Raw genomic sequence first — 24,707 nt, 5'->3', positions numbered from 1 at the left:
AGAACTCGTCAATTATCCGCGGAAATGAGTTCAATTTTGTTACTCGGGGATCTTTGGGGTCGCTGAAAACGAATATGACGTCAAAAGTGATCTCCGGAGTACCTGGCGCCAAGGGTACCTACTGTTTACCTCGTCATTAAAATTCATTAAAAAATTAGTTAAAAATCATTACTCGGGAGGTTTTTGGGGCCGCTAACGACGAATATGACATCGGAAGTGATTTTCGGAGTACCTGGTGCCCAGGGTACCTACTGTTTAGCTCTCTTGTGGAGTTTTAGGTAAAAAATTTATTAAAAAATTAGTCAAAAACAATTACTCGGGGGTTTTTGGGGTAGCTAACGACGAATATAACATCGGAAGCGAACTCCCGAATACCTGGCGCCCAGGGACCTACTTCTCATGGAGTTTTCGGCAAATTCATTAAAAAATTAGCCAAAAATCATTACTCGGGTGGTTTTTGGGTCGCTGACGAAGAATATGACATCGGAAGTGATCTACAGAGTACCTGATACCCAGGGTACCTACTGTTTACCTCGCTTTCTGGAGTTTTTGGCAAATTCATTAAAAAATTATTTAAAATTCTTTACTCAGGGGTTTTTGGGGTCTCTGACGACGAATATGACATCGGAAGTGATCTCCGGTGTACCTGGTGCCCAGGGTACCTACTGATTATCTCGTAACTAATGATGTTTGACTAATTTTTTAATGAATTTGCCGAAAACTCCAGAAAACGAGGTAAACAGTAGGTACCCTGGGTACCAGGTACTCCGTAGGTCACTTCCGATGTCATATTCGTCGTCAGCGACCCAAAAACCCCCCGAGTAATGATTTTTGGCTAATTTTTTAATAAATTTGCCGAAAACTCCAGAAGAAGTAGGTACCCTGGGCACCAGGTATTCCGGAGATCGCTTCCGATATCATATTCGTCGTTAGCGACCCCAAAAACCCCCGAGTAATTATTTTTGACTAATTGTTTAATACATTTTTTGCCGAAAACTCCACAAGAGAGCTAAACAGTAGGTACCCTGATGTGGGTGGGTCATCTGATTTTACACAAATCCTGACTTTTCTGAAAATAGCACATTTTGTCAATTCCCAATGTTCCAGTTTTGGTGGTGAAGACACCAAATTAGGCGATCAATCTTGTGCTGCCTGCCAGTGTGTGCCAGGCAGTGCCTGGATAATTCGGGAACCCATGACTGTCTCCTGCTGTATACTTCTTGGCACCAACTCTTCTTCTTATCGTTTCAACTGAAAGAGTTACACCTGTAGCTTCCAAAAGCCGCCTTTGGAGCTACAGGTGAGAAATGGTTGAGTGTCTTCCAGCTGATTGGACAATTAAACGATCGTGGCGAGCCATTATTACTTTTTGGTGACTTTCCCTTGCTTTATTTTTGAGCTTTCGTAGTCCTGTTACCTATAGTCCAGGGTAATAAGGTTTTTTCCATGACACTCGAGCAGCCAGGGTATTGAAGCGTTTTTTCGACAGGTAATACCTATAAGAGCAAATTGTAACTATTTCCTGCGTAGGTTCTGGCGGCCATTTTTATTTATAAACAATTAAGTGTCAAAAAATGGCATTTTCCCCTTTTTTTTCAAATCAATGGAAAACAGTGAAACTTATGGTTCTTTTAGTACAAATATCCTTGAGATCATGGAAAAAGCTTTAAAATGACGTATTACAAAGTTTGATATACTCATTTATTGTTAATATAATTGCGAAAAAAGTCGGAATTGCAAAAAAATTAATTTCGCAATATCTATTGTAAAAATTAGTGTACAGCTTTGAAATTTTTGTCATATAAGGGTTCTTTGGTGCTTAATATGTGATAAAAATTTCAAAGCGATTCATTCAATTGTTTAAATTTTATTTAAATTGTTTATCCCAGAGAGCATTTTTTTTGCAATAACATAAGTCAGAAAAAAAAGACGTTAGAACCATTCCACAGGTGTCAAATGAAAGAGCATGAGTTATATTTTCAACTTGGTTTAAAAAAAGCGAATAAAAAATTCATTTATTAGTAATAAATAATTATGCAAAAGTATCGTAAATCTTTCCTTATAAACTTTTTATTTTGTTATATAAGAAATGATATATATTTATTACAACTTTTTATCAATTATGATATAAATAACATTACTTGGTAGTTGTGCACTTAAAACAGGGTAAAAAAGTTAATTTTTTTGGAAAAATTTATTCAAAAAGTTTATAAGGAAATGTTTACGATACTTTACACCAGGGAAATAAGACAAAAATATACCATGTTCGGGACACTTGAGCAGCCAGGTTGCAAATGGATTTTTTGGGTACTATATACCTAATACATTATAAATACAAAAATGCCCGTCACAGTTTGGACGAATTTAGTTATTAACAAATAAGGGTCAAAAATGAGAGTTTTTTCGTTTAAATCGCTACAGGTAAAAATAGAGTAATTAAATGTCTTATTTACAATATTTTTCTTTTAGAAGATGAGCCATGGTTTAAAATAGCGTTTTTTGAATTTTGGTCCGATTATTTGTTGCTTCGGATATTGCAAAATAAAACTAAAATTTCGAAAATAAAAAATAACTTTTGCGAGAATGAATTTAGGACTTTCATATTGCATGAAAAGTTGAGTCAAATAGTCCATACAATGCACAAAAAATTTTAAGACGATGCGTCAATTAGTTTAATTTTTATTCAATTTGTTTATCCCAAAGAGCTTTTTTTTCGCAATGTTATTGTTCAGAAAATAATAATGATCCAGCAATTTTGTGAAAACAACATGAAAGAAGAATAGTCATGTTTTCAAAGCATTTAAAAAAATCATTAAAAAGTCATTTTTATCACTCAGAAAACATTTTACTAAAATAGAGTCATTTTTGGCTTATAAACAATTTGAATAACTTTGTTAATATTGACTGTAGGCTAAAACTACAATAGAATTTGAAAAAGTGGTATTTTTATACGAATTTTCAAAGAAAAACTTTTTGCCTAGGTTAATTACGGTCAAAGTTAGCCACTTTTTGTATTTAATTGACGGCTACTTTGTTTATAACAGTTAAGCAACCTAACTAGGGTCATTTTGAAGTTGAAGATATATAGGTTATGTGTAAAAGTTTGAGTAAATTTTGAACCTCAACAGAGCGGTTAATAAAGCTTTAAAAATGGCGTCCGAACGGAATTAATTCGTGGTCGGTGGAGGGAATTACTAAAATACGTGCACTCAAAAAATGAAACTGATTCTGCAAACATATGCTGCGATTAATATCGCTGGAACTTGTTGATGGATTTTAATCATAATTTTTTTAATTTGTATGTACTCGTAGTCTTATAGAGTACGTTATGTACACACAACCCCACCTAACATTACAAAATGTTAGGGGGAACTCCCCTTATCACTCAGGGATATGAAAAATAGATTAAGACCGATTCTAAGACCTACCGAATATACATATATAATTTCATAAAAATCAGTCAAGCGGTCTCGGAGGAGTATGGAAACTAACACTGTGACAGGAGAATTTTATAGATGTAAATATATAAATAGGGGTTGGTGATAGAAGAGTGAAAATTAAGGGTTGTATGTATTTTTTAATTCTACATCATATAAAATTAAAGTAGATAATTTTGTCCAAAAAAATTTAAAAAAATGTCAGAGGGGCAGCCCCCCTTATAACTGATGGGTATAAAAATAGATTAAAACCTCTTCAACGTCCTACAGGATAAACGTGTAAAATTTTATAAAAATCGGCCAAGCAGTTTCGGAGTAGTTTGGTAACTAACACTGTTACAGGAGAATTTGATGTATACAGAAGTAACTGCGAATTAAATAATAAAAATGGCTAACTTTGAACCTAATTAACCTAGGCAAAAAGTTTTTTTCTGAAAATTCGTATAAAAATACCAGCTTTTGAAATCCTAAAGTAAATTTACTCTATAGTCAATATTAACAAAGTTATTCAAATTGTTTAGAAGCCAAAAATGACTCTATTTTACTAAACTTTTTTCGGAGTGATAAAAACGAATTTTTAATGATTTTTTTAATACTTTAAAAATATAACTATTATTCTTGCATGTGGTTTCCACAGAATTGCTATGTCATTATTATTTTCTGAACAATAACATTGCGAAAAAAAGCTCTTTGCGATAAACAAATTGAATAAAATTTAAACTAATTGACGAATCGTCTTAAAATTTTTTGTACATTATATGAAATATTTGACTCAACTTTTCGTGCAATATGAAAGTCTTAAGGCCATTTTTCGCAAAAGTGATAGCACATTTTTTATTTTTGAAATTTTAGTCTTATTTTGCACTTTCCGAAACAAAAAAGGATCGGACCAAAATTCAAAAAGTGCCATTTTAAACCTTGGCTCATCTACAAAAAGAAGAATATTATAAATAAGATATTTAATTACCCCATTTTTACCTGTAGCGATTTAAACGAAAAAACTGCCATTTTTGACCCTTATTTGTTAATAACTAAGTTTCTCGTCCAAACTGTGACGGACATTTTTGTATTTATAATGTATTAGGTACATAGTAACCAAAAAATCCATTTGCAACCTGGCTGCTCAAGTGTCCCGACAAAACCTTATTTCTCTGGACTATTTTGCATAATTATTTATTACTAATAACTGCATTTTTATTCGCTTTTTTTAAAAAAAGTTGAAAATATAGCTCATGCTCTTCCATTTGACACCTGTGGAATGGTTCTAACGTCATTTTTTCTGACTTTGTTATTGCAAAAAAAATGCTCTCTGAGATAAACAATTCGAATAAAATTTAAACAATTGAATGAATCGCTTTGAAATTTTTATCACATATTAAGCACCAAAGAACCCTCATTTGACAAAAATTTCAAACCTGTACACTAATTTTTACAACAGTAATTGCGAAAATAATTTTTTTTGCAATTCCGACCTTTCTTCGCAATTATATTAACAATAAATGAGTATATCAAACTTTGTAGTATGTCATTTTAAAGCTTTTTCCGTAATATCAAAGATATTTGTACTAAAAAAATCATAAGTTTCACTGTTTTCCATTGATTCGAAAAAAAGGGGAAAATGCCATTTTTTGACACTTAATTGTTTATAAATAAAAATGGCCGCCAGATCCTACGCAGGAAATAGTTACAATTTGTTCCTATAGGTATTACTTGTCGAAAAAACGCTTCAGTACCCTGGCTGCTGAAGTGTCACGAACAGGGTATATTTTTGTCTTATTACCCTGGCCTACTAGCATAGGTTTTGGACAGAACGCCCGATGTTACGCCTAGCTCTACAGCTATGTCCCTCTGAGAACATTACTTGGTCCACAAGACAACTAATCTTTCTTCGTTGTAAGTTCTATAACCCCACATGACGCATATTTTCGTTTTTTGACGCAAAAGTTAGTTTATATTATATTTTCGTTCAATTTGGAACTCAAGCAAATAACCTATATACTATACCGTACCGAGCTGTACTATCTGCTTGTCTTATAGATTTGTTTATTTTCAATAAAAACCTTTATTCTTCGCAACAATGACAAGTTTTTTTTCAAAAGAAATAAATATTACTTAGAAATACATGGTGATTCCATATAAGTTTGGGTGTGTGTATAGTACTGAAAACATCGTCAGACATATAAAAGCTAACCGCCTAAGATTGTTAGGCCATGTCGTAAGACAGAATGTTAAAGACAGAAAGTGTTTTTGAAAGATCAGACGGTAGAAGATCAATAGGCCGTCCCAGAAAAAGATGGAAGGATGATGCTGAAGCCGGTTTATCTAGGATTGGGGTACAACAATGGGAAATTGAAGCGCAAGACCGTAGAAGATGATACACGACAATTAGACCGAAATCATTAGACCGAAAGCAGTAGACCGAACTCATTAGACCGAAAAGCACTTTACCGAAACCTCACTAGACCGAACAGCATTAGACCGAAATGGTAAATAAATTTAAAATGTTTGCAGTAAATTATGCTAAGATTTTGTATATCTGTCTTTTTATTGTATTTTTTTTGTATTATTTTATACAGGGTGTCCCGGAAAATAGTGCGTTCCTTTAAGGTATGGAGAGAATACACAATTTGGAACAAAAAAGTCCTATACCATTTTTTTCTAAAGTTAACCGTTTCCAAAAAAAAAAAGTTTGTTCTCCATATACCTGTACTTTAATGTTTGGAAATTTTAATAAACTGGCAACATCGTACGCACTACGGAATAATAACAGATAATAAGAACTCGTTTGTGATTGTTTAACAGTATTTAAAATAATCCAACCTAATAGTAGGTAATACTTATGTATTTACTATTTGTTTACTAAAATTATTTTCTTTTGAAATGTATTGAAATACCTATTGCATAATTTTAAACGAATTACACATCTTTTAACATAAAAACACATCTTTTAACTGAACTAGTATTATGTATTTAGTAAGGTTTAAATGGGTTGAATGCTGAGTATTGCTGAGGGCTTTAACTGAATTACATAGTTTTAATAGTTTACAGTGGAACTTAAATACACCAGATAATGTCTCAGTAATTTGTTTACTTGTGAACTGAAATAGCTAAGTTGTACTTACTTGAAACTAATTATTATACCAAATAGATGTTTCAAGTAACCTTTCACAAACACCATTCATAGGTAATAACATAATAGGTAATACACTCACTATTCGAAAACATTTTCGGCATTGACACTAAACAGGATTCTTTAAAACTATCTGTTTACTATCTATCTTCTATCTATTTACATGGGACTGTCTATGCTTAAATTTGCGTACCGCACATAGTTGTCAGATTTAAATTTGTATACCAAAATACATTTTAATTTTTTGGTCAAACGGTTGCATTTAGAAAAAAATGTTATAAGAGTTTTTTGTTCTACATGGTGCCTTCTACCTATACCTTTAAGGAACGCACTATTTTCCGGGACACCCTGTATAGACTGTGTAAATTGTTACTCTGTACAGTCTGATATGAAATAATGTTCATCCGTTAAACAAATTAGTGAAGGTAAAAATAAATTAAGGGTAGAGTGACGTTAACACCATTTTAACTGTTTATAATAACCATCCAAATAACATTTAGTTGTAATTACATTAGTCTTATCTCTTTGACTGCGATAAGTAAAAAGAACTGCTTTTCGGTCTTCTGCTGTTCGGTCTAGTGAGGTTTCGGTAAAGTGCTTTTCGGTCTACTGCTTTCGGTCTAATGATTTCGGTCTCTTTACAGTAAACCGTAGAAGATAGAGGGCTGGCTACAGTGAATGCGGTGAAGACTCCCCCTGACTTGTAAATCAGTCAAGAAGAAAAAGAACATGTGTCATATTAACAATAGTTATATTCTTTATTTTTGTTTTTTTTATAAGTTTCCTTTTATTTCATAGAATTTGTTTAGGTTGACACTCATTATTCATTACTGCTTTTATCATTCTAGGATATCTATTATTAGCTTTCTCTACTTTGAAGAAAGTATAATGGTTAAATAAAAAGTCAAAACATCATTATGTTCCATGGATTTTAAATAATTTAAAGTTGCTTCAATATAGGAGGAGCAACGATTAAAAATAATGTTATATTCTCGCATCTTACATCTAATTACGCGATCTTTGACACGTAGTCCCTATTACATTCAAAGTGCATCATATTTATAAGCGTCGCACCGTATAGTCCAGTCATTGATCTCTTTTTCTTAAAATCAATTTTAAACAAAAAAACCCACGTTTTTAAAGGAGTTTTAAGAAGAAAAAAATAAATAAAAAAAAGTAAATATTTATCAAAAACTCAATATTAAAGATCGATTAGATATCGGTCTAAAAATAAATGCAGACAAAACAAAATACATGGTCGTCTCAAAACAAGAACGACGACGAATAAGGCAAAATATTACTATAAACGATCATAATTTCGAAGTGGTTAAAAAATTTAAATATCTAGGAGCAACAATCACAAATGACAACAAATTAGAGGGAGAAGTTGAAACGCGAATAATGGCAGGAAATAGATCTTTCTTTGCAATGAAACATCTAATGAAGTCAAAACTTCTTTCACGAGGTGCAAAAATCCAGATATATAAGACCATAATACGACCAGCAGTCGCGTATGGAAGTGAAACATGGACGCTAACAAAAAGAGAAGTAAATAAATTGCTGGTGAGGGAACGTAAAATCCTTCGAATGATATATGGCCCTTGCAGAGACAGCGTGACAAACAAATGGAGGAGCAGATACAATAACGAGCTAGAGTCTCTATTCGGAAAAGAAAATCTAGTCAGATATATAAAGGCTAATAGACTCAGATGGGCAGGGCTTGTGATACGCAGTAACGACAATCGCCTTATAAACAATGTGTTCTGAGAAAGGCCCGATGGAAGAAGGTCTGTAGGGCGGCCTAGAAAAAGGTGAAAAGATGCAGTCAAAGAAGATCTAGAGAAAATGGGAGTGCGACAATGGGAGTTAGTGGCACAGGACCGACAAACATGGAAGGCAATAGTAAACGCGGCAAAGACTCACGAAGAGTTGTAGCGCCATTGATGATGAATATTAAAGAGGTTTCGAAACTGTTTTCTTGTGGCATGTCGCAGTTACATAATATATTTATATGGGGTTAAGCCACAATTATTGATTGTAATAAAAATTTTGTTTCCACCAGTTCAGACAAAATGTAAAAACCTTGAATTATCCATGTCTGTCTGTCTTAAAGACTTTATAAACACAATTCCTCCGTCATTATTCCGTCGAAATTTGAAGTAGGGCTTCCGGTTTTAGTGTTTCAACCAGAAGTACTGTTTTAAAGTCGCCGAAATGGTACAAACGATATATTATTCGACGCGCCGTAACTGCCTAACGTAACGTAATGTCATTTTTAAATTCCGTTGATATTAAAAAAATAAAACAATGTTCACATAATATATAATTAATATACAAATGTAAAAAAAGATAAATGTGAATGATGAAATTGTATGGTTTTAATTGCTTCTATTTAAATATAGAAATATTATTTTAGTTTATCTTAGTTTTAAATTTTTTATTTTTGTTTAAACCTACATTTTAGATGTAAATTATTGTATCTACATCAGAATTCCAGTAAAATGTAAATATATTGTTCATATTTATTTTATAAATTAGGTCCCTTAATGTAATTTGACGTTTACTCAACTAATTTAAAGATGATTTCAATCGATTCCACGCTTGTACCTACAGTTCTAAAATTATTTTTAAGGGAGATAGTTTTCACCCCTAAAAAATTTTAAAAAACATCTCCGGCACAGGGTTAACTTTGAAATAGAGGGTAACTAGAAGAAGCAATTTCAATTTGTATGCCAATCATTGCTGTTTGATAAAATAATAGTATCACCGTATTTTACCTTTAACGACTGGACTAGTAATGTAAAATTATTGAAGAATATTCACTTTCGCTGATTGATTCCACTCAAACAAAGGTGAGAAATATCAGTTGTCGTGATGGGAATTATAATAAACGTAAATAAAAAATACATATAAATATTATGCCTGACCTTGACACTGGATTTTTTTAGTTAACAGGCAGTTCTGGATGCAATTTCAGGAAACAAAAATCACCGATCAGATGGAAAACACTTTAAATTTTGTGCATTACTATTAGAAAAATTTAAATGCAGAAAGTTTACCACGTGAGGTCTCACACGGAAGAAGAAAAAGAATCGTATAATAGCCCCCTTAATCCAGGCTCCGTAAATAATGTAATGTAATGTAATGTAATGTAATGTAATGCCATGTTTATTTACGGACTTGCCATTTTTACAAATCGACTTAAATTATAAATCAACTTAAATTTAACTAAACTATTAAAGCACAATGTGATTACATAAAAAGGTATTTTCGATCTCATTCTTAATAGTACTTAGTGATAAATGAAAAAAATCATTGCTATTAAATTTGTTTGCATTTCTACACATTCTCTGCAAGGGTTTATTTACAGTATAAGTTCGGTTATGAAATTCTAAATAAAATAAGTATTGGGATCTGGTGTCTCTACAGGGAGTACGGAAGTAAACCTTTTCCAAAAGAGCACTAGCATCAATGCCTCCTCGTATTAGTTTATACAGAGTTGGGATAAAGTATGGAACCAAGCAAATATCTTTGAAACGAAAAGAACAATATTTATGAAACTTTGCATGCAAGTACAGTGACGCAAAAGGCTTCTGATGCATTATTTTTTGTTACTACTCCACTTCCGGTTTCACCGGAAATACCCTTAACTTATTTACTTTAAATGGGATACCCTGTATATTTCTGCAGATTTTAAAAGAACTTGTTATTTTTAATTCATACATACCAAGTTTGGAAGAAAACACTATTAAAACAAGAAATAAATCTCTTTACAGTTAAAAAATAGGTTAGTTTATTTACGTTAGACCAATGATGTTAAAAATAATAAAAAAAATAATTTCAAATGTTGAAAATGCTTGCCGTTCACCTCCTGACAACGTGCAATCCTATAAATAAATTCGTGAGTCACTCTTTGCAAGATTTCTCCACGTATTAGTTCACATTCAGCAATTATTCTTTGTCTCAAATCCTGCAAGCATGTTGGTCGCCTAACGTAAACACCTGATTTTAGATAACCCCAAAGAAAAAAAGCTAACGAGTTGAGCTCCGGAGAACGAGCGGTTCACTCTATGAATCCTCTACGTCCAATAAATCGATTTGGAAAATTCACCTCCAAAAAATGAAAATTCACCATAACCGATTTATTTTATTAATATATCAATACGATCTTTTTCACTTAAATGAACTATTTTTAATACAACTTATTTCTGTCAATTAGTTCAGTAACGGTTTTATTTACCCACTATACTAAATTCAAATAAGTCATGTAGTGCATGTAAACAACAATTTTGTCTACTACAGTATAGTATAGATAGTACTCGTTTATTTCCTACTACGTTGTATTAATACAAAAAATTATGTACAGACACTTTTTAACAATTTTTACTTTATCGTACTACATATATACGTAGTATAGTATAATAGATAAGTTATAAGATCGTGCAAAAAAAATTTTTTTAGATTTCACTTTTTTTCGATGTTTTGAGTCCCCCTGAGTCTAAAAAGCAAATAAAAAAAACATGTCGGAAGTATGTACGTACGTACGTACGTATGTACGTACGTATGTCGCCACCGCCCAGCAAAAACTACAGGACCGATTTTAATGAAATTCGGTATAAGTAATAACAGAATTTTGTCGAGAAACTAAGCTTTTAAAAAAAACCTCTCAAAGGGGGGCCGTAATAGGGGGGTTATTTAGGGCCCATTTTTGCAAATTTTGACCGAAATGAATGAAATTCAACTCAAAGTAAGCTCATCGATAGGTAAATAAAAATACGGAATTTGACATTTCCAAATTCAAAATGGCGGCCAACATGGCCGACCGCCCACCCGACATATTTCCCTACCTATCTAAAAATTTGTTTAAGATAAGTTTAATTTGAAAAAGTCGTTATACATATAGCCTAAAGATGGGGCTATAAGAAGGATGTTATCGTTTTTCAGAAAAAGTTACGGGTTGCCTATACAGGGTGATTGATTAGTGTGAGGAAGCTCAGTAGATCTGTTATAGTAAAAATTACAAAAAAAAGTTATTGACAAAAATTGTAGGCAGCTTTAAACTCCACATTTTAAAATTAGTTACAATCTTACAGGGTGTTCCATAAGATGGTGGCAGATCAAAATTTTGTTTTTTTAAATGGAACACCCAGAATTTTATTTTAAATTTGAAATCTTCTATACTTCCACATCACAACAATGTAAAGTTTTATTATGTTATACCGGGTATTTCAAAAGTTATAACCAATATTACCTGAAAATCGTATCTAGTTTAACTCCCTGTATAATTAAAAAGGAGTATAGGAACATTGATCTATTGCAACCATAGATTTTTATTAATTATTAGAAATTATAAAACATATTCGTTTTCATAATATTCGTTAAATCAAATACAGGTAAGTCAAAATGCAAGTACATTATTTTCTTGGTAATTTTAAATAGAATGCCCTGTATTTTATATCTCTATCGAAAAGTACTACTATCGTACTTTAAATTTTGTGAAGTATTCCCTATACCTAAAGTTATCAGTTTTCTAGATATTTTTATTTTTCCATCAAAGTATTAATTTGTTAGATATTTTAACGTTTACCACTAATTATTGTGAGTTGGCCATGATTGATTTGTCAGAAACTGACAGTTTGCCATTATTGTTTATTAATTCAGTATTGGGGTACACCGTAAATTAGCAACAATTATTATTGAGCAATTCAGTAATTAATTCAATTTAAATTAGCAATAATGAATTTTACTACTGACTAAATGGTAGATATGATCTGGATTTTGGGGGAATGCAATAAAAATTCATTACTATCAGCTATAATTTATCAAGAACGGTTTCCAGATAGGCTGCAACCTAGACAAGATACATTTGAAGAATTGAAAGATCGATTTAACCGCACTGGTTCAGTGAATTATGAAAAACATGAACGAACAAAAACTAGTGTGACAGAGGAAAACGAAATGAGTGTGTTGATGGAAGTTACAGAAAACCCACACACACGTATAAGCAGTATTTCTAATGAACAAGAACTTAGTTACTACTCTGTTCAAAACATTATATCTAAAAACAAGATGCACCCTTATCATATTCAAAAGCACCAAGAATTAAATAATGATGATTTTCAGAAGAATATTATTTTGTGAATGGGTCTTAGAAAAAATTAATGAGCAGAGAGATTTTAGCAGAGATTTAGCAGAGAGATTTTAACAGGTGATGAAGCTACATTCCATCGAAACGGTTCTGTTAATAGGCATAACTTTCACTTCTATTCAACAAGTAATCCGTAACACATAGTCAAACAAGATGGTCTCTAAATGTGTGGGGAGGTATCGTCAGTAACCATGTAGTAGGACCATATTTTTTTGAAGATATTTTAAATGGTAAGATTTATTTAGATTTTATCGTAAATCAGTTACCGATATTATTAGAAGAGGTTCCACTTAATATACGTGAACAAATGTGGTTTCTACATGACGGTGCTCCTGCGCACCACAACGAATTAGTACGTGGTGAACTTAATGATCAGTTTGGTGAAAGATGGATCGGAAGGGATGGACCGGTAAGGTGACCCCCAAGGTCACCATATTTCAATAAAATGGAATCATTTTTTGGGGTTACGTTAAGAAAGAAGTATATAAAATACCTCCAACAACAAGGGATGATACGAAAAATAGAATCCGAATTGCATTTCAAAATATTTCTTTACAAATACTTAGTAATGTATAAGCAACTCTTTCAATGACCACTTTCAAGTATGCATAGATGTTTTGGGAGGTCATTTTGAACACCTGACTTAAGTAAGATAAGTTAAAATTACTGTTGTTTTTTATTTTTCTATGTGTTGATGTTTTTTTCAATTTTCCGTCGGTTATTTTTTACAAATTTTATTTGAAATAAATTGTTTTCTTTTCTGTATCGTTATGTCGTTACTGAATTAATAAACAATAATGTCAAACTATCAGTTTCTGACCAATCAATCATGGCCAACTCACATTAATTATTGGTAAACGTTAAAATATCTACCAAATTAATACTTTGATGGAAAAATAAAAATATCTAGAAAACTGATAGGTTTAGGTATAGGAAGTACTTTATAAAATTTGAAGTACGATATTAGTACTTTTCTATAGTGATATAAAATACAGGGTGTTCTATTTAAAATTACCAAGAAAATAATGTACTTGCATTTTGACTTACCCTGTATTTGCTTTAACGCATATTATGAAAATGAATATGTTTTATAATTTTTAACAATTATTAAAAAACTATGGTTGCAATAGATCAATGTTCCTATACTCGTTTTTAATTATACAGGGAGTTAAACTTGATACGAATTTCAGGTAATATTGGTTATAACTTTTTAAATACACAGTATAACATAATAAAACTTTACATTGTTGTGATGTAGAAGTCAAGCAGATTTCAAATTTAAAATAAAATATAGGGTGTTCCATTTAAAAAAAACAAAAGTTTGGTCTGCCACCCTCTTATGGAACTAATTGTAAAAGATTGTAACTAATTTTAAAATGTGGAGTTTAAAGCTGCCTACCATTTTTGTCAATATTTTTTTTTTGTAATTTTTACTATAACAGATCTACTGAGCTTCCTCACACTAATCAATCACCCTGTATTTAAGGAGTCAACATTTGACATAAATTTGAACTAGATTTTCTCAAAAATGGCTCCAAGGAATATTTTTATTTTTTGACATATTTTTGATATCCTATCGGTAAATTGAATGACATTAGTCAGATTTCTTAACTCCCCATAGGAGGGGAGTTATGAGTTTTTTATAAAAAAATATTCGAGTGCCCGTAACTTCCTTCTTAATAGAAACTAAAATTTGAAATTTTGCAGACATAATGGTACTTTATTATCTATTATCAAAATAAATTTTAATAAAAATATCGCTTCCGGTTGAACCGGAAATGAATAAAAAATCTTAATTTTTTTAGATACGCCCCATATATTTTTACATATTTTAAAAGAATGCAAAATTACCTTTCCAATGACATAAAATTCATTGCTGTAGCTCAACAACTCGAAAAGTTACGGTAAATAGAAATTTTGCTATAATATTATGTGTGTCCTCTCTCACGGGATCATAGCAGAGCATTGTAGGGCAGTCAATGAGGGTATTTGGCTCCGAATTCCATCCTACTACATTGATATACTTGATATTTTCATAGTAAGTAGGGAATAGCTCAAGAAACAAAATCAACCCTATATACTATGGCGCTTTTATCTTGGGGCGGTTCCCACTTCTTTAAGGGGGTGGACAATTTGTTGGTCAAAATAAGCACGGAAGTGGCTAAAGAACCTATTTCTAAGCAAAAACTGGTTTATACTTTTTTTTGAGAACTCAATACTTTTTGAGTTATGCGTAGTTGAAAATTGGCCATTTTCATTGAAAAATGACACCTTTTCGGACGAATTTTTTGTGAACACCTTAAAAACTATGCATCGAACTAAAAACACTATATAAAACATTTTTTAAATTATAAATAATAAAGAGATTCGTTCCTTCGTAAATGTTCTATTTATACTACAAAAAGAGATATGGTAGGTGAAAATAGTTTGTTTTTTGGTGCATGCTCAAATTGGTGTATTCAACTTGAAATAACAGAGGAACGGTAGGTTTTAGGTGTATAATACTACCAACACCTTTTGTAGTGTTTGAAAAGGCCTTTAAAACGAGCACCGTTAAATGTCGGTTACATACAAATTAAGCGAGATATGGTGCAAAAAAATATATGACTAATGTACTTTAAGGAAAAATGAAAAGTATATACACTTAACTCTCCATCCACCATAATTTAAATGCATTGTTTTTCTTTTGCAATGCCTTTTAATATAGTGTTATTTCTACTTTCAAAAAGTTGAAAATGATTTTTGTAAAAAATGTGATCAAATTATAGAATGAATTTTTAAATTTTCTTAAAAATCTTTCTTTTTCTCCATGTAATTCGAAAATAAAAATATTTCACCCCTGAGAAGTGGTGGGAACCGCCCCCATGATAAAAGCGCCATAGTATATAGGATAGACTTTTTTTTATTTTATTTGGGATACAGACAGGACAAACCCATAAAAGTATCCACTACAGAATTTCAGATACATTTACAATTTTCAAACTGATATATAACTACAAACTAAAAGTAAAAATATTCATTGAAGTTAGAACATAAATACAGAAAATGATATATTATGTATGAACAAAAGAGAAGAAAAAAAAAAAAAGAAAAAAATGAGAAAATAAGCGATAACAAGACTGAATACACCAAAAGACTAAGTTTCAAGGAAGTGATTCTTCAATAGTTTTTTAATCATATCCGCTTTATGAAAGAAGATATCAATATCCACAACGCTAGACAATTTATCATAAGTATTTGTCATTCTATGAGCAGGTGAATTTAAAAAGCAATTTGTGCATGCTTGGTCCGTAACAAAAGTATAATTATTTCTAGTAGTGTGGCTTGGAGTACGAATTTTCAGGAAATTTATAAGGTCAATACAATCTACATTATTATTTAGGACCTTGTGAACAAATAAGACATCCACAATTTGTCTACTATGCTCAAGAGAAATTATTTTTAAATTAGAGCGAATGCGTTGTCTATCACTATCAGGATAAAATTTCCTTTTACAATAGGAAATAAACTTGTTTTGAATGGATTCTACTTTTGAGATGTATACCGAATAACGCGGATTCCAAATAATAGAACCAAACATTAAAATACTATTGACATATGCCATATATAACGTTCTAATGGTAAAAGGGCTTTGTAACTCAAAACAAGTTCTATATATGAAGCCCAATTGCTTACTGGCTTTTCTAGTAATATTAGAGATATGTTGATCAAAGAGTAGCTTACGGTCCAAAAGTATACCAAGATCTTTAACGCTTTCTACTGCATGCAATACACAGTTAGAAATTTCATATGTGTTATAGTTTAAGTCAGAGCTGCTGCGAGAAAAATGTATATAATTACATTTTGAAACATTTAAAAACAGGTTATTTCTTACACAATAATCAGATAAATTGTTTAAGTCTTCTTGAAATTGAATTCTATCATTAGGACATGAAATACAGTGATATATCTTTAAATCGTCGGCATACATAATAAATTTAGCAAATTTAAAACAGGCAGAAATATCATTAACATATAAATTAAAAAGTAAAGGACATAAATGGGACCCCTGAGGCACTCCTGACGTAGTGATCACAGCATTGGATTTAAAAGCTCCTAAAGTTACTTGTTGTGATCTATTTCTGACGTATGAGTCAAACCATCTTAATAAATTACCACGTATACCGATTTCAGATAGTTTCAAAACAAGAATCGAATGATCGATTTTATCGAAAGCTTTACTGAAATCAGTATAAACTGAATCAACGCTTTTTCTCTCATTTAGACTTTGAAGTATGTATTCAATGTATAAGAATAAGTTTGTATCGACTGAACGTTTTTTCATAAAGCCATGTTGTTCAATATTAAGTAGGTTTTTTACGTCATAATAAAGAAAATCAGAAATTATACTTTCAAATACCTTACTAAAAATATTTAACTTAGAAATAGGTCTGTAATTTTCAACTTTGCTTTTATTTCCGGATTTATGAATTGGAATAATAAAAGCATTTTTCCATTTATCAGGAAGTTGACCGGCATTAAGTGATTTATTAAACAACAGAAATAAAGGTTCTGTTAAAGATTGTTTACAGTTTTTAATAAAATCAGTAGGTAGCTCATCTGGTCCAGGCCCTTTATGAGGTAAATTTTCAAGTTTATTTTCAAAAACTTCGCGAGTAATAGTATATTTACAGATATTTAAAGGCGTGTTAGTGTAAATATTACCAAAATTGCTAACATTACTAGGTACAAAAACAGAAGCAAAGTAATCAGAAAATACGTTACAAATTTTCTGTACGTCAGTAGTAGAGCCCTGAGCAGTAGGCAAACTGTTTGGAAAACTATTGGAATTTCTCTTATTTTTTACAAATTGCCAGAAGTATTTAGGATTTTCAGTAATATTGGTTTCAATGTTAGTTAAATATTTTTTATAATCTTCATTTATTAAGAATTTAGATCTGCCCCGTAAAATTTTGAAGGTTAAATAATCTAAATTATTGTTGTATTTTTTCCATCGACTATGAAATTTAAGCTTTTCTTTAATAACTTTTATTGTAGAAGTAGAGAACCAAAGAGGGTATCTTTTATAGTAATTAGGATATGTAGGTACATGCAAATCAATGATTTTATCAATAATATTATAAAACAAATTTACAGCTTCATTTATATCATTTAACTTAAATTTAGTTTTCCAGTCAGCTGCATATAAAAGACGGTTAATTTCATTAAAATTCGAGAGTTTAAAATTTCTTCGAGATTGGTTTAAAACCCTAGTGCAAATATTAAAAGGAATATCTACATCAAACTCTAGAGTATTGTGATATTTATCCTCGGGAACTAGTGGATTCGTAGACAAACATACATTTTTTATCAAAAAACTATTGTTAACTTTGAATTATGAGATTGGGCTACTCCCAAAATTTCATTAAAATCCATGCCGTAGGATAGAATTCGGAGATAATATCTTGTTCTTAATCTCGCGCATTGACTGGCGTAATCGAAATAGAATGGAATGCAAATATTGTAAACTATTAATTTCTCAGAAAAATGAACTAATTTGAAATGAAAGTATGACTATAATATTCTATTAATTTATGCAATAATCTATACATCTATAGTGTGTCCCCGAAATATGGCATCGAACATTTTCTCAAATGCAGGAATTAATGATGCGTAGAACCATAAAATACTTTCAAGTACAGAAGGTGTTTCTAAAATATTAAAATAACGAGTAAGTTTGTTATTTTTATAGAATGCCAGTATCTAGTACCATAACGATAATAGATCGGTACGATAAAGTTCTCGGGCGACCCTTCCGTCCAGCGTTTTTTCTTCCAAAATATGGTATGTATGAATTAAAAATAAAAAGTTCTTTTAAAATCTGCAAAAATATACCATTTAAATACCCATTAACCCATACCAATACCAATACCATTAACCCATTTAAATTAAATAAGTTAAGGGTATTTCCGGTGAAACCGGAAGTGGAGTAGTAACAAAAAATATGGCATCAGATGCCTTTTGCGTCACTGTACTTACATGTAAAGTTTCATAAATATTGTTCTTTTAGTTTCAAAGATATTTGCTTGGTTCCATACTTTATCCCAACCCAGTATATAAATGCTGCATCTAGCAATATTCGCCTCTCTTCAAGAGTAGGCAATTTAAGTAAAGACTGTAAAACAATGTGTTCAATTTCATTTACAGGTATTCTCAATTTAAAAGCAATAAATCTTAAGAACTTCCTGTGTACTCTTTCTAATAGTTCCATGTAGCAGTTATAATGCGGAGACCAAATATTGCTACCATATTCCAAAACCGATCTAATAAGGGAACAGTAGATATTTTTAAGACAATAAATATTATCAAATTCAGAGAGACTACGTTTCATGAAACCTAAGCCCAGCCGCACACCAAAGAAACATGAAACGAAAAACATGAAACATGAAACGAAAAACATGTTTCATGAACCTAAAACACTGCTAAACAAATCTCAAAGTCCGCCTACCAATGAAACGAGTGTGATTCATGCTCATGACACATTTTTATTTTCGGAGAGTTTCATAAATGGGCGGACGTTTATTTGTTTAGCACTGTTTTATTTCCATGAAACGTAATTTACGTTTCATGTTTCTTTGGTGTGCGGCTGGGCTAAAAGTTTCATGGATCTATTAGAAACGTAAGAAAAGTGGTCTCTGAAGCTTACTGTAGGGTCAAAAATTACCCCAAGATCCTTAAATGTTGTAATTACCTCCAAAATATTCGGTCCAATATGGTATTCAAATGAAATCGGATGTTTGTTTCTAAAAAATCGCATTACCTTACATTTATTTATGTTCAAATTCAAAGCATTTAAGTTACACCAATCCAATAATCTACTTAAATCATTCTGTAATAAACTACAGTCATTGGAATTTTTTATGACTCTATAAATTTTTAGGTCATCAGCCTAGAGAAGAATATTACTATGATAAAAACAATTTTTTTACATGTATTTTTAATATAATATACAATAATACATGTATTTTTATGCGCAAAATATTGAAGATATACAGGGAGTTTAAAAAAAGGTAACACCGTCTTTGGGATAGCTAAAAAAATGAAAAATAATTGGTGTTTGCTTAGTAACAATATTTTGTAACGCCATGTGGCGTTACAAATCATCATCCGTCATAAAGATACAGGGCATTGAAGAAATTTCACATTTTTTCCGATTTTGCCGAAACTACTGGCAACATTGTAATGATATTTGGTGGATTTTAATTGGTATACATTGTGCATTTTTTGGCATACAATAAAGAATTTTATAAACATTATTGGTGCGCATACGGATAATGACGTGAATTTTTTTAAACGAAAAAATAGTACGCCACTGAGCTATTTCAAATGAAAAATCATTTTTGAATTCCTCATTCAATTTGTGACAAAAAATCTATCTTCCCTTTTTAAAAAAAGGGAAAATAGATATTTTGTCATAAATTGACTGAGGAATTCAAAAATGATTTTTTTATTTGAAATATCTTAGTGGCTTACTATTTTTTTAAGTTAAGACTATTACCCGTATGCACAAGAACTACGTCTTAAAATTCACCAAATTTTATTACAATGTTGCTAGTAGTTTCGGAAAAATCCTAAAAAATGTGTACAATTTGTTTTTCTTCAACGCCCTGTATGTTGAAAACGGATGGCGTTACAAAATGGTTTATTAAGTAAATCCCAATTATTTTTTTAGTTTTTTACCTATCCTAGAGACGGTGTTACCTTTTTTTTTAAACACACGGTATAAATCTTATAGATGAATCTAAATCTAACATGAATCTAAAAGTAATATATTAAATTAAAGAGTGGCTAAAATTAATAACCAGTGTTATTAATTTGTTTTATTTTTAATACTAAAGTTGTGTGCGTGGGCTTCTTTATCTTAATACACTTAAGATAAATGTATCATTTGCTGCAGGTTAGATCTGATTCAGGGTCGTTTAATTATCGTGAAAATAATTATAAAATATCAAAATGAATCATTTTATTCACTTAGGAGCATCCATAGAAGCAGTAGCGTAACTAGTCTGACTGCACCCCAATGCACGTATTCCCTGTGCGCCTCTATTCGTAGACAAATTTTCCATAATATCAGTTTTTTGGGCCCCCTAAGGCCTGCGCCCCAATGCACCGCATTGGTTGCATTGGCGTTAACGCCACTGCATAGAAGTGAACGCATATAGAAGTTTCAATAAAACAGAAGCAGAACAATGGACCGCCTATATAGAAGAACTATATAGGGAAGATACTATTACACCTGAAGAAGAGGAAGAAACAGGAAATGAAGATGAATCCAACATAGACACAGAACTAGAAATCACAAAAGAAGAAATGAGGAATAACATAGGTAAATTAAAACAGAGAAAAGCCCCAGGACCAGATGGTATACCAAATGAACTCCTAAAATACGGAGGAGAAACGTTAATCGAAAACATGGAAATTCTCTTTCAAGAAATAATATGTAGCCAACGTGTACCAACCAGTGGAGGATGAGTACAATAACAATACCAATACACAAGACATAAGAGAGGAAGCAGCAAAGACCCTACCAACTACCGTACCATCAGCTTGCTGAGCACAACTCTTAAATTTTTAACAAAAATACTTGCCAATAAAATAAATGAAGAATACACAATTAGTGAGGAACAACAAGGTTTTCGGAAAAATAGGTCCACAATAGACGCCGTATTCATAGCCAGACAAATTGTTGAGAAAGCATTGGAATATAATAAACCTGCATTTATGTGCTTTATACATCTATAAAGCCATATATTGTGTAAGATTAGAAGATGTGCTAAGATTGCTAAAGGAAAAAATAAGCCCAGCACGATGATAAGGATAATTAAAGACATTAATACGAAGAACAAAACCAGAATAAAAGTCGAGAATGAACTAGAAGATAAGAAGAAGAAGAAGAAGAAAAAGGTACATCTATATCTTAAACAGATCCTGGCTAGCTCATGTGAATTCAATCTGCCATTAAACATATTCTTTATTGATTTTCGACAAGCAAATGACACAATTAACAGACATAAATTGAAAAATCTACGAGAAAAAAGTTTTCCTGTAGTTGGCTGTATACACAAATTGTAGACATAAATTGATTGACACATTAAAATATTTTGAATATTCGAATAAAATAATATTTAACTAACTCCCTTCTGAATAAAACAAAAAGTAAAGTTATGACAGAAGATTTAACATCACTAAAGGCATACGACATGGTGACCCCCTGTCTACTGTATTTTTAATCTAATATTGAAAAGAATTTTGAGAGAAAGCAATATCCACACCAAAGGCTCAAGCTATCGCCACAGACATCAATGCGTAGCATACGCGGACGACCTTGCCCTAATAACAAGAAGATCAGCATAATTGAGAGACATTTTTAAAAAAACTTGAGAAAAAAACTCGCCAGTGAGTATGGGCTCACGGTTTAAAGAACAATGCGCAGAAATAGAAGAACACCAGAAAAGACAAGATAGTCTTAACATAAAAAAATTAAAGAATTAACTAAGAACAGCATAAAAAGGAAACCGGGAATACTAAAACATACACATGGGAAACTTGTGTTGAGTACTAACGAAAAATTAAAGAGATGGACAGAATACATAAATGAATTGTTCAAAGACAATAGAACAGAGCAGATGCAAATCGAAGTAGAAGATGATATGGTTTTAAAGATATTAAAAGAAGACATTAAATCAGCATTAAAAACAGCAAAAATGGTAAAGCAGTAGGTACAGACCAAATCCCAGTAGAAGCTTAAAATGCATAAATGATGAAACCTTAAACATTATCGTAGACTTGCACAGTGAACAAAACAGGAAACATACCAAAACAATGATTACTCTCCACCTTTTGTGCTATCCCTAAAAATACAAACGATAAAGATTGCAGTGAATACAGAACAATATCATTAATAAGTCACATTCTCAAATTATTCTTGAAAATAATACATGGCCGTATAAATAAAAAACTGGAAGAAGGAATAGATGATAGTCAGTTTGGGTTCAGAAACGAAACAGAGAGGCGTTATTTGCCTTTAATATGTTAGCTTTAAGATACATGGATATGAATGTGGATGTGCATGTTGGTTACGTTGATTTTGAGAAAGCATTTGACAAAGTAGGATATGAAAAATTAGTCCAAATTCTAAAGACAAAAACATAGACAAAAGGGACTGACTAATAATAACAAACCTTTACTGGAATCAAAGAGCACAAATTGTAATAGATAACGAACCCAGTTCAGAAATTGAAATCAGGAGAGCAGTTAGGCAGGAATGTAGTATGTCCCCATTACTCTTTATTGCATATAGTGAAGCCATTTTTGAAGAAACATTACTATTGCTGTGTGTTGTTTCTGCTGAACAGAATGTCTTACACTATCAGTGGAGATGAGAATACTGAGAAGAATTTGAAAATGTTGTCCATAATAATCTTATAAAATTTCCTGATCTTCCCCAATAACGATAATATCAAATTCTAGAGTACAAGTTGATTGCCCTATAGAGAACTTGCTCGGTACTAACTGTCAAAAACATAATAATGAGCTAGGAAACTCCTAGATATTTTCAGAATAACTCTCATACAAAATATTCCACTTACCTGAAATTGTCCATGCCTCCTTTTCCTTCATTTTGAAGCTCTTGAACTTTTCTAAACAGCAGACAGGATTGGCGTACAGCTTCTTCATACTTTTCTTTATGACTTAAATATTCCAAAGGCACCTTTGATCGCAGTGAGGGGTCGTCCAGAAAAAAGGATTCTGTAATAAATTATTTCTCTCAGCACTCGAAAAACCAAAAACACAACACTGTTGTGGCAATAAAAAACAGAATTTTACACATCAGCAATGACCTGTTCACACAAAAGAATTTAAAAACACTCTATAACATATTCTTGAACAACGGCTATCCAAGTAAAATTCTTAAGCAACTGATATACAGTATGTCCCTGTAAGTTGTATCCATATGGAAAACTTTTTTATTATTAATTTTACGAAAAAAAATTATTCTTGATAAAAAGCTCTGCTTGGCCTAAAACCTAAAATTTAACAATCTAATATCAAATTTTTTGAATATTATACGAGGTATGTCAAAAAGTTTGAATTTCACTCAAGAGTAAAGTAGCTTTATTTTTCACAATATTGAAAATTGCTACTATGAAAAGTTGTTTGGAATTAAAAACTATATTCTAGTATGCAATTACATCATTCTAATTGAAAAAAAAAATTTGAAAAATTTTGGATAACTAATATTATTTTCAGTTATTTCAATTTAGATAACTCTTTTATTATTAATTTTACGAAAAAGTGACTCTTAATAAAAAGTTTTGCCTAGTCTAAAACATAAAATACAACCATATGTCAAATTTTATCAATTTTATACGAGGTATGTCAAAAAATATGAATTTCGCTCAAGAGTAAAATATGTTTATTTTTCACAATATCGAAAATTGTTATTATGAAAAGTTATTTATAATTAAAAACTATGTTTCAGTGTGTAATTACATCCTTTTAATTGAAATATTCTGAACTATAAAGGTACTTTACTTTTGATCTAAATTTATCTTTTTTGACATACCTCGTATAAAATTAATAAAATTTGATATAAGATTGTTGTATTTTAGGTTTTAGACTATCCAGAACTTTTTACTAAGAATCACTTTTTTCGTAAAATTAATAATAAAACAGTTATCAGAATTGAAATAACTGAAAATAATGTTATGTTATCCATAATTTTTCAAAAAAAATTTTCAATTAGAAGGATGTAATTGCATATTAGAATATAGTTTTTAATTCCAAACAACTTTTCATAATAGCAATTTTCAATATTCTGAAAAATAAAGCTACTTTCCTCTTGAGTGAAAATCAAACTTTTTGACATACCTCGTATAATATTCAAAAAAAATTAATATTTGATGGTTAAATCTTAGGTTTTGGACCATGCAGAGCTTTTTATGAAGAATAA

The 24,707-nt window shown here is 31.2% G+C and overlaps 1 protein-coding gene across 1 annotated transcript in view; it reads right to left on the bottom strand.

The window, feature by feature from the left end:
- The window catches only part of LOC114340749 (probable peroxisomal acyl-coenzyme A oxidase 1), a 91,640-nt gene that overhangs the window by 50,403 nt on the left and 16,530 nt on the right, over positions 1-24,707 (bottom strand). The window contains exon 3 of the mRNA XM_050663595.1: positions 23,344-23,503. Coding sequence (XP_050519552.1) covers positions 23,344-23,503 — 160 coding nt within the window. The remainder of the gene's footprint in view (positions 1-23,343; positions 23,504-24,707) is intronic.

This window comes from Diabrotica virgifera, chromosome 10, assembly GCF_917563875.1.
Source record: "Diabrotica virgifera virgifera chromosome 10, PGI_DIABVI_V3a".
Classification (NCBI taxonomy): Eukaryota; Metazoa; Arthropoda; class Insecta; order Coleoptera; family Chrysomelidae; genus Diabrotica; species Diabrotica virgifera.
This window is presented reverse-complemented; position numbering and strand designations above follow the sequence as displayed.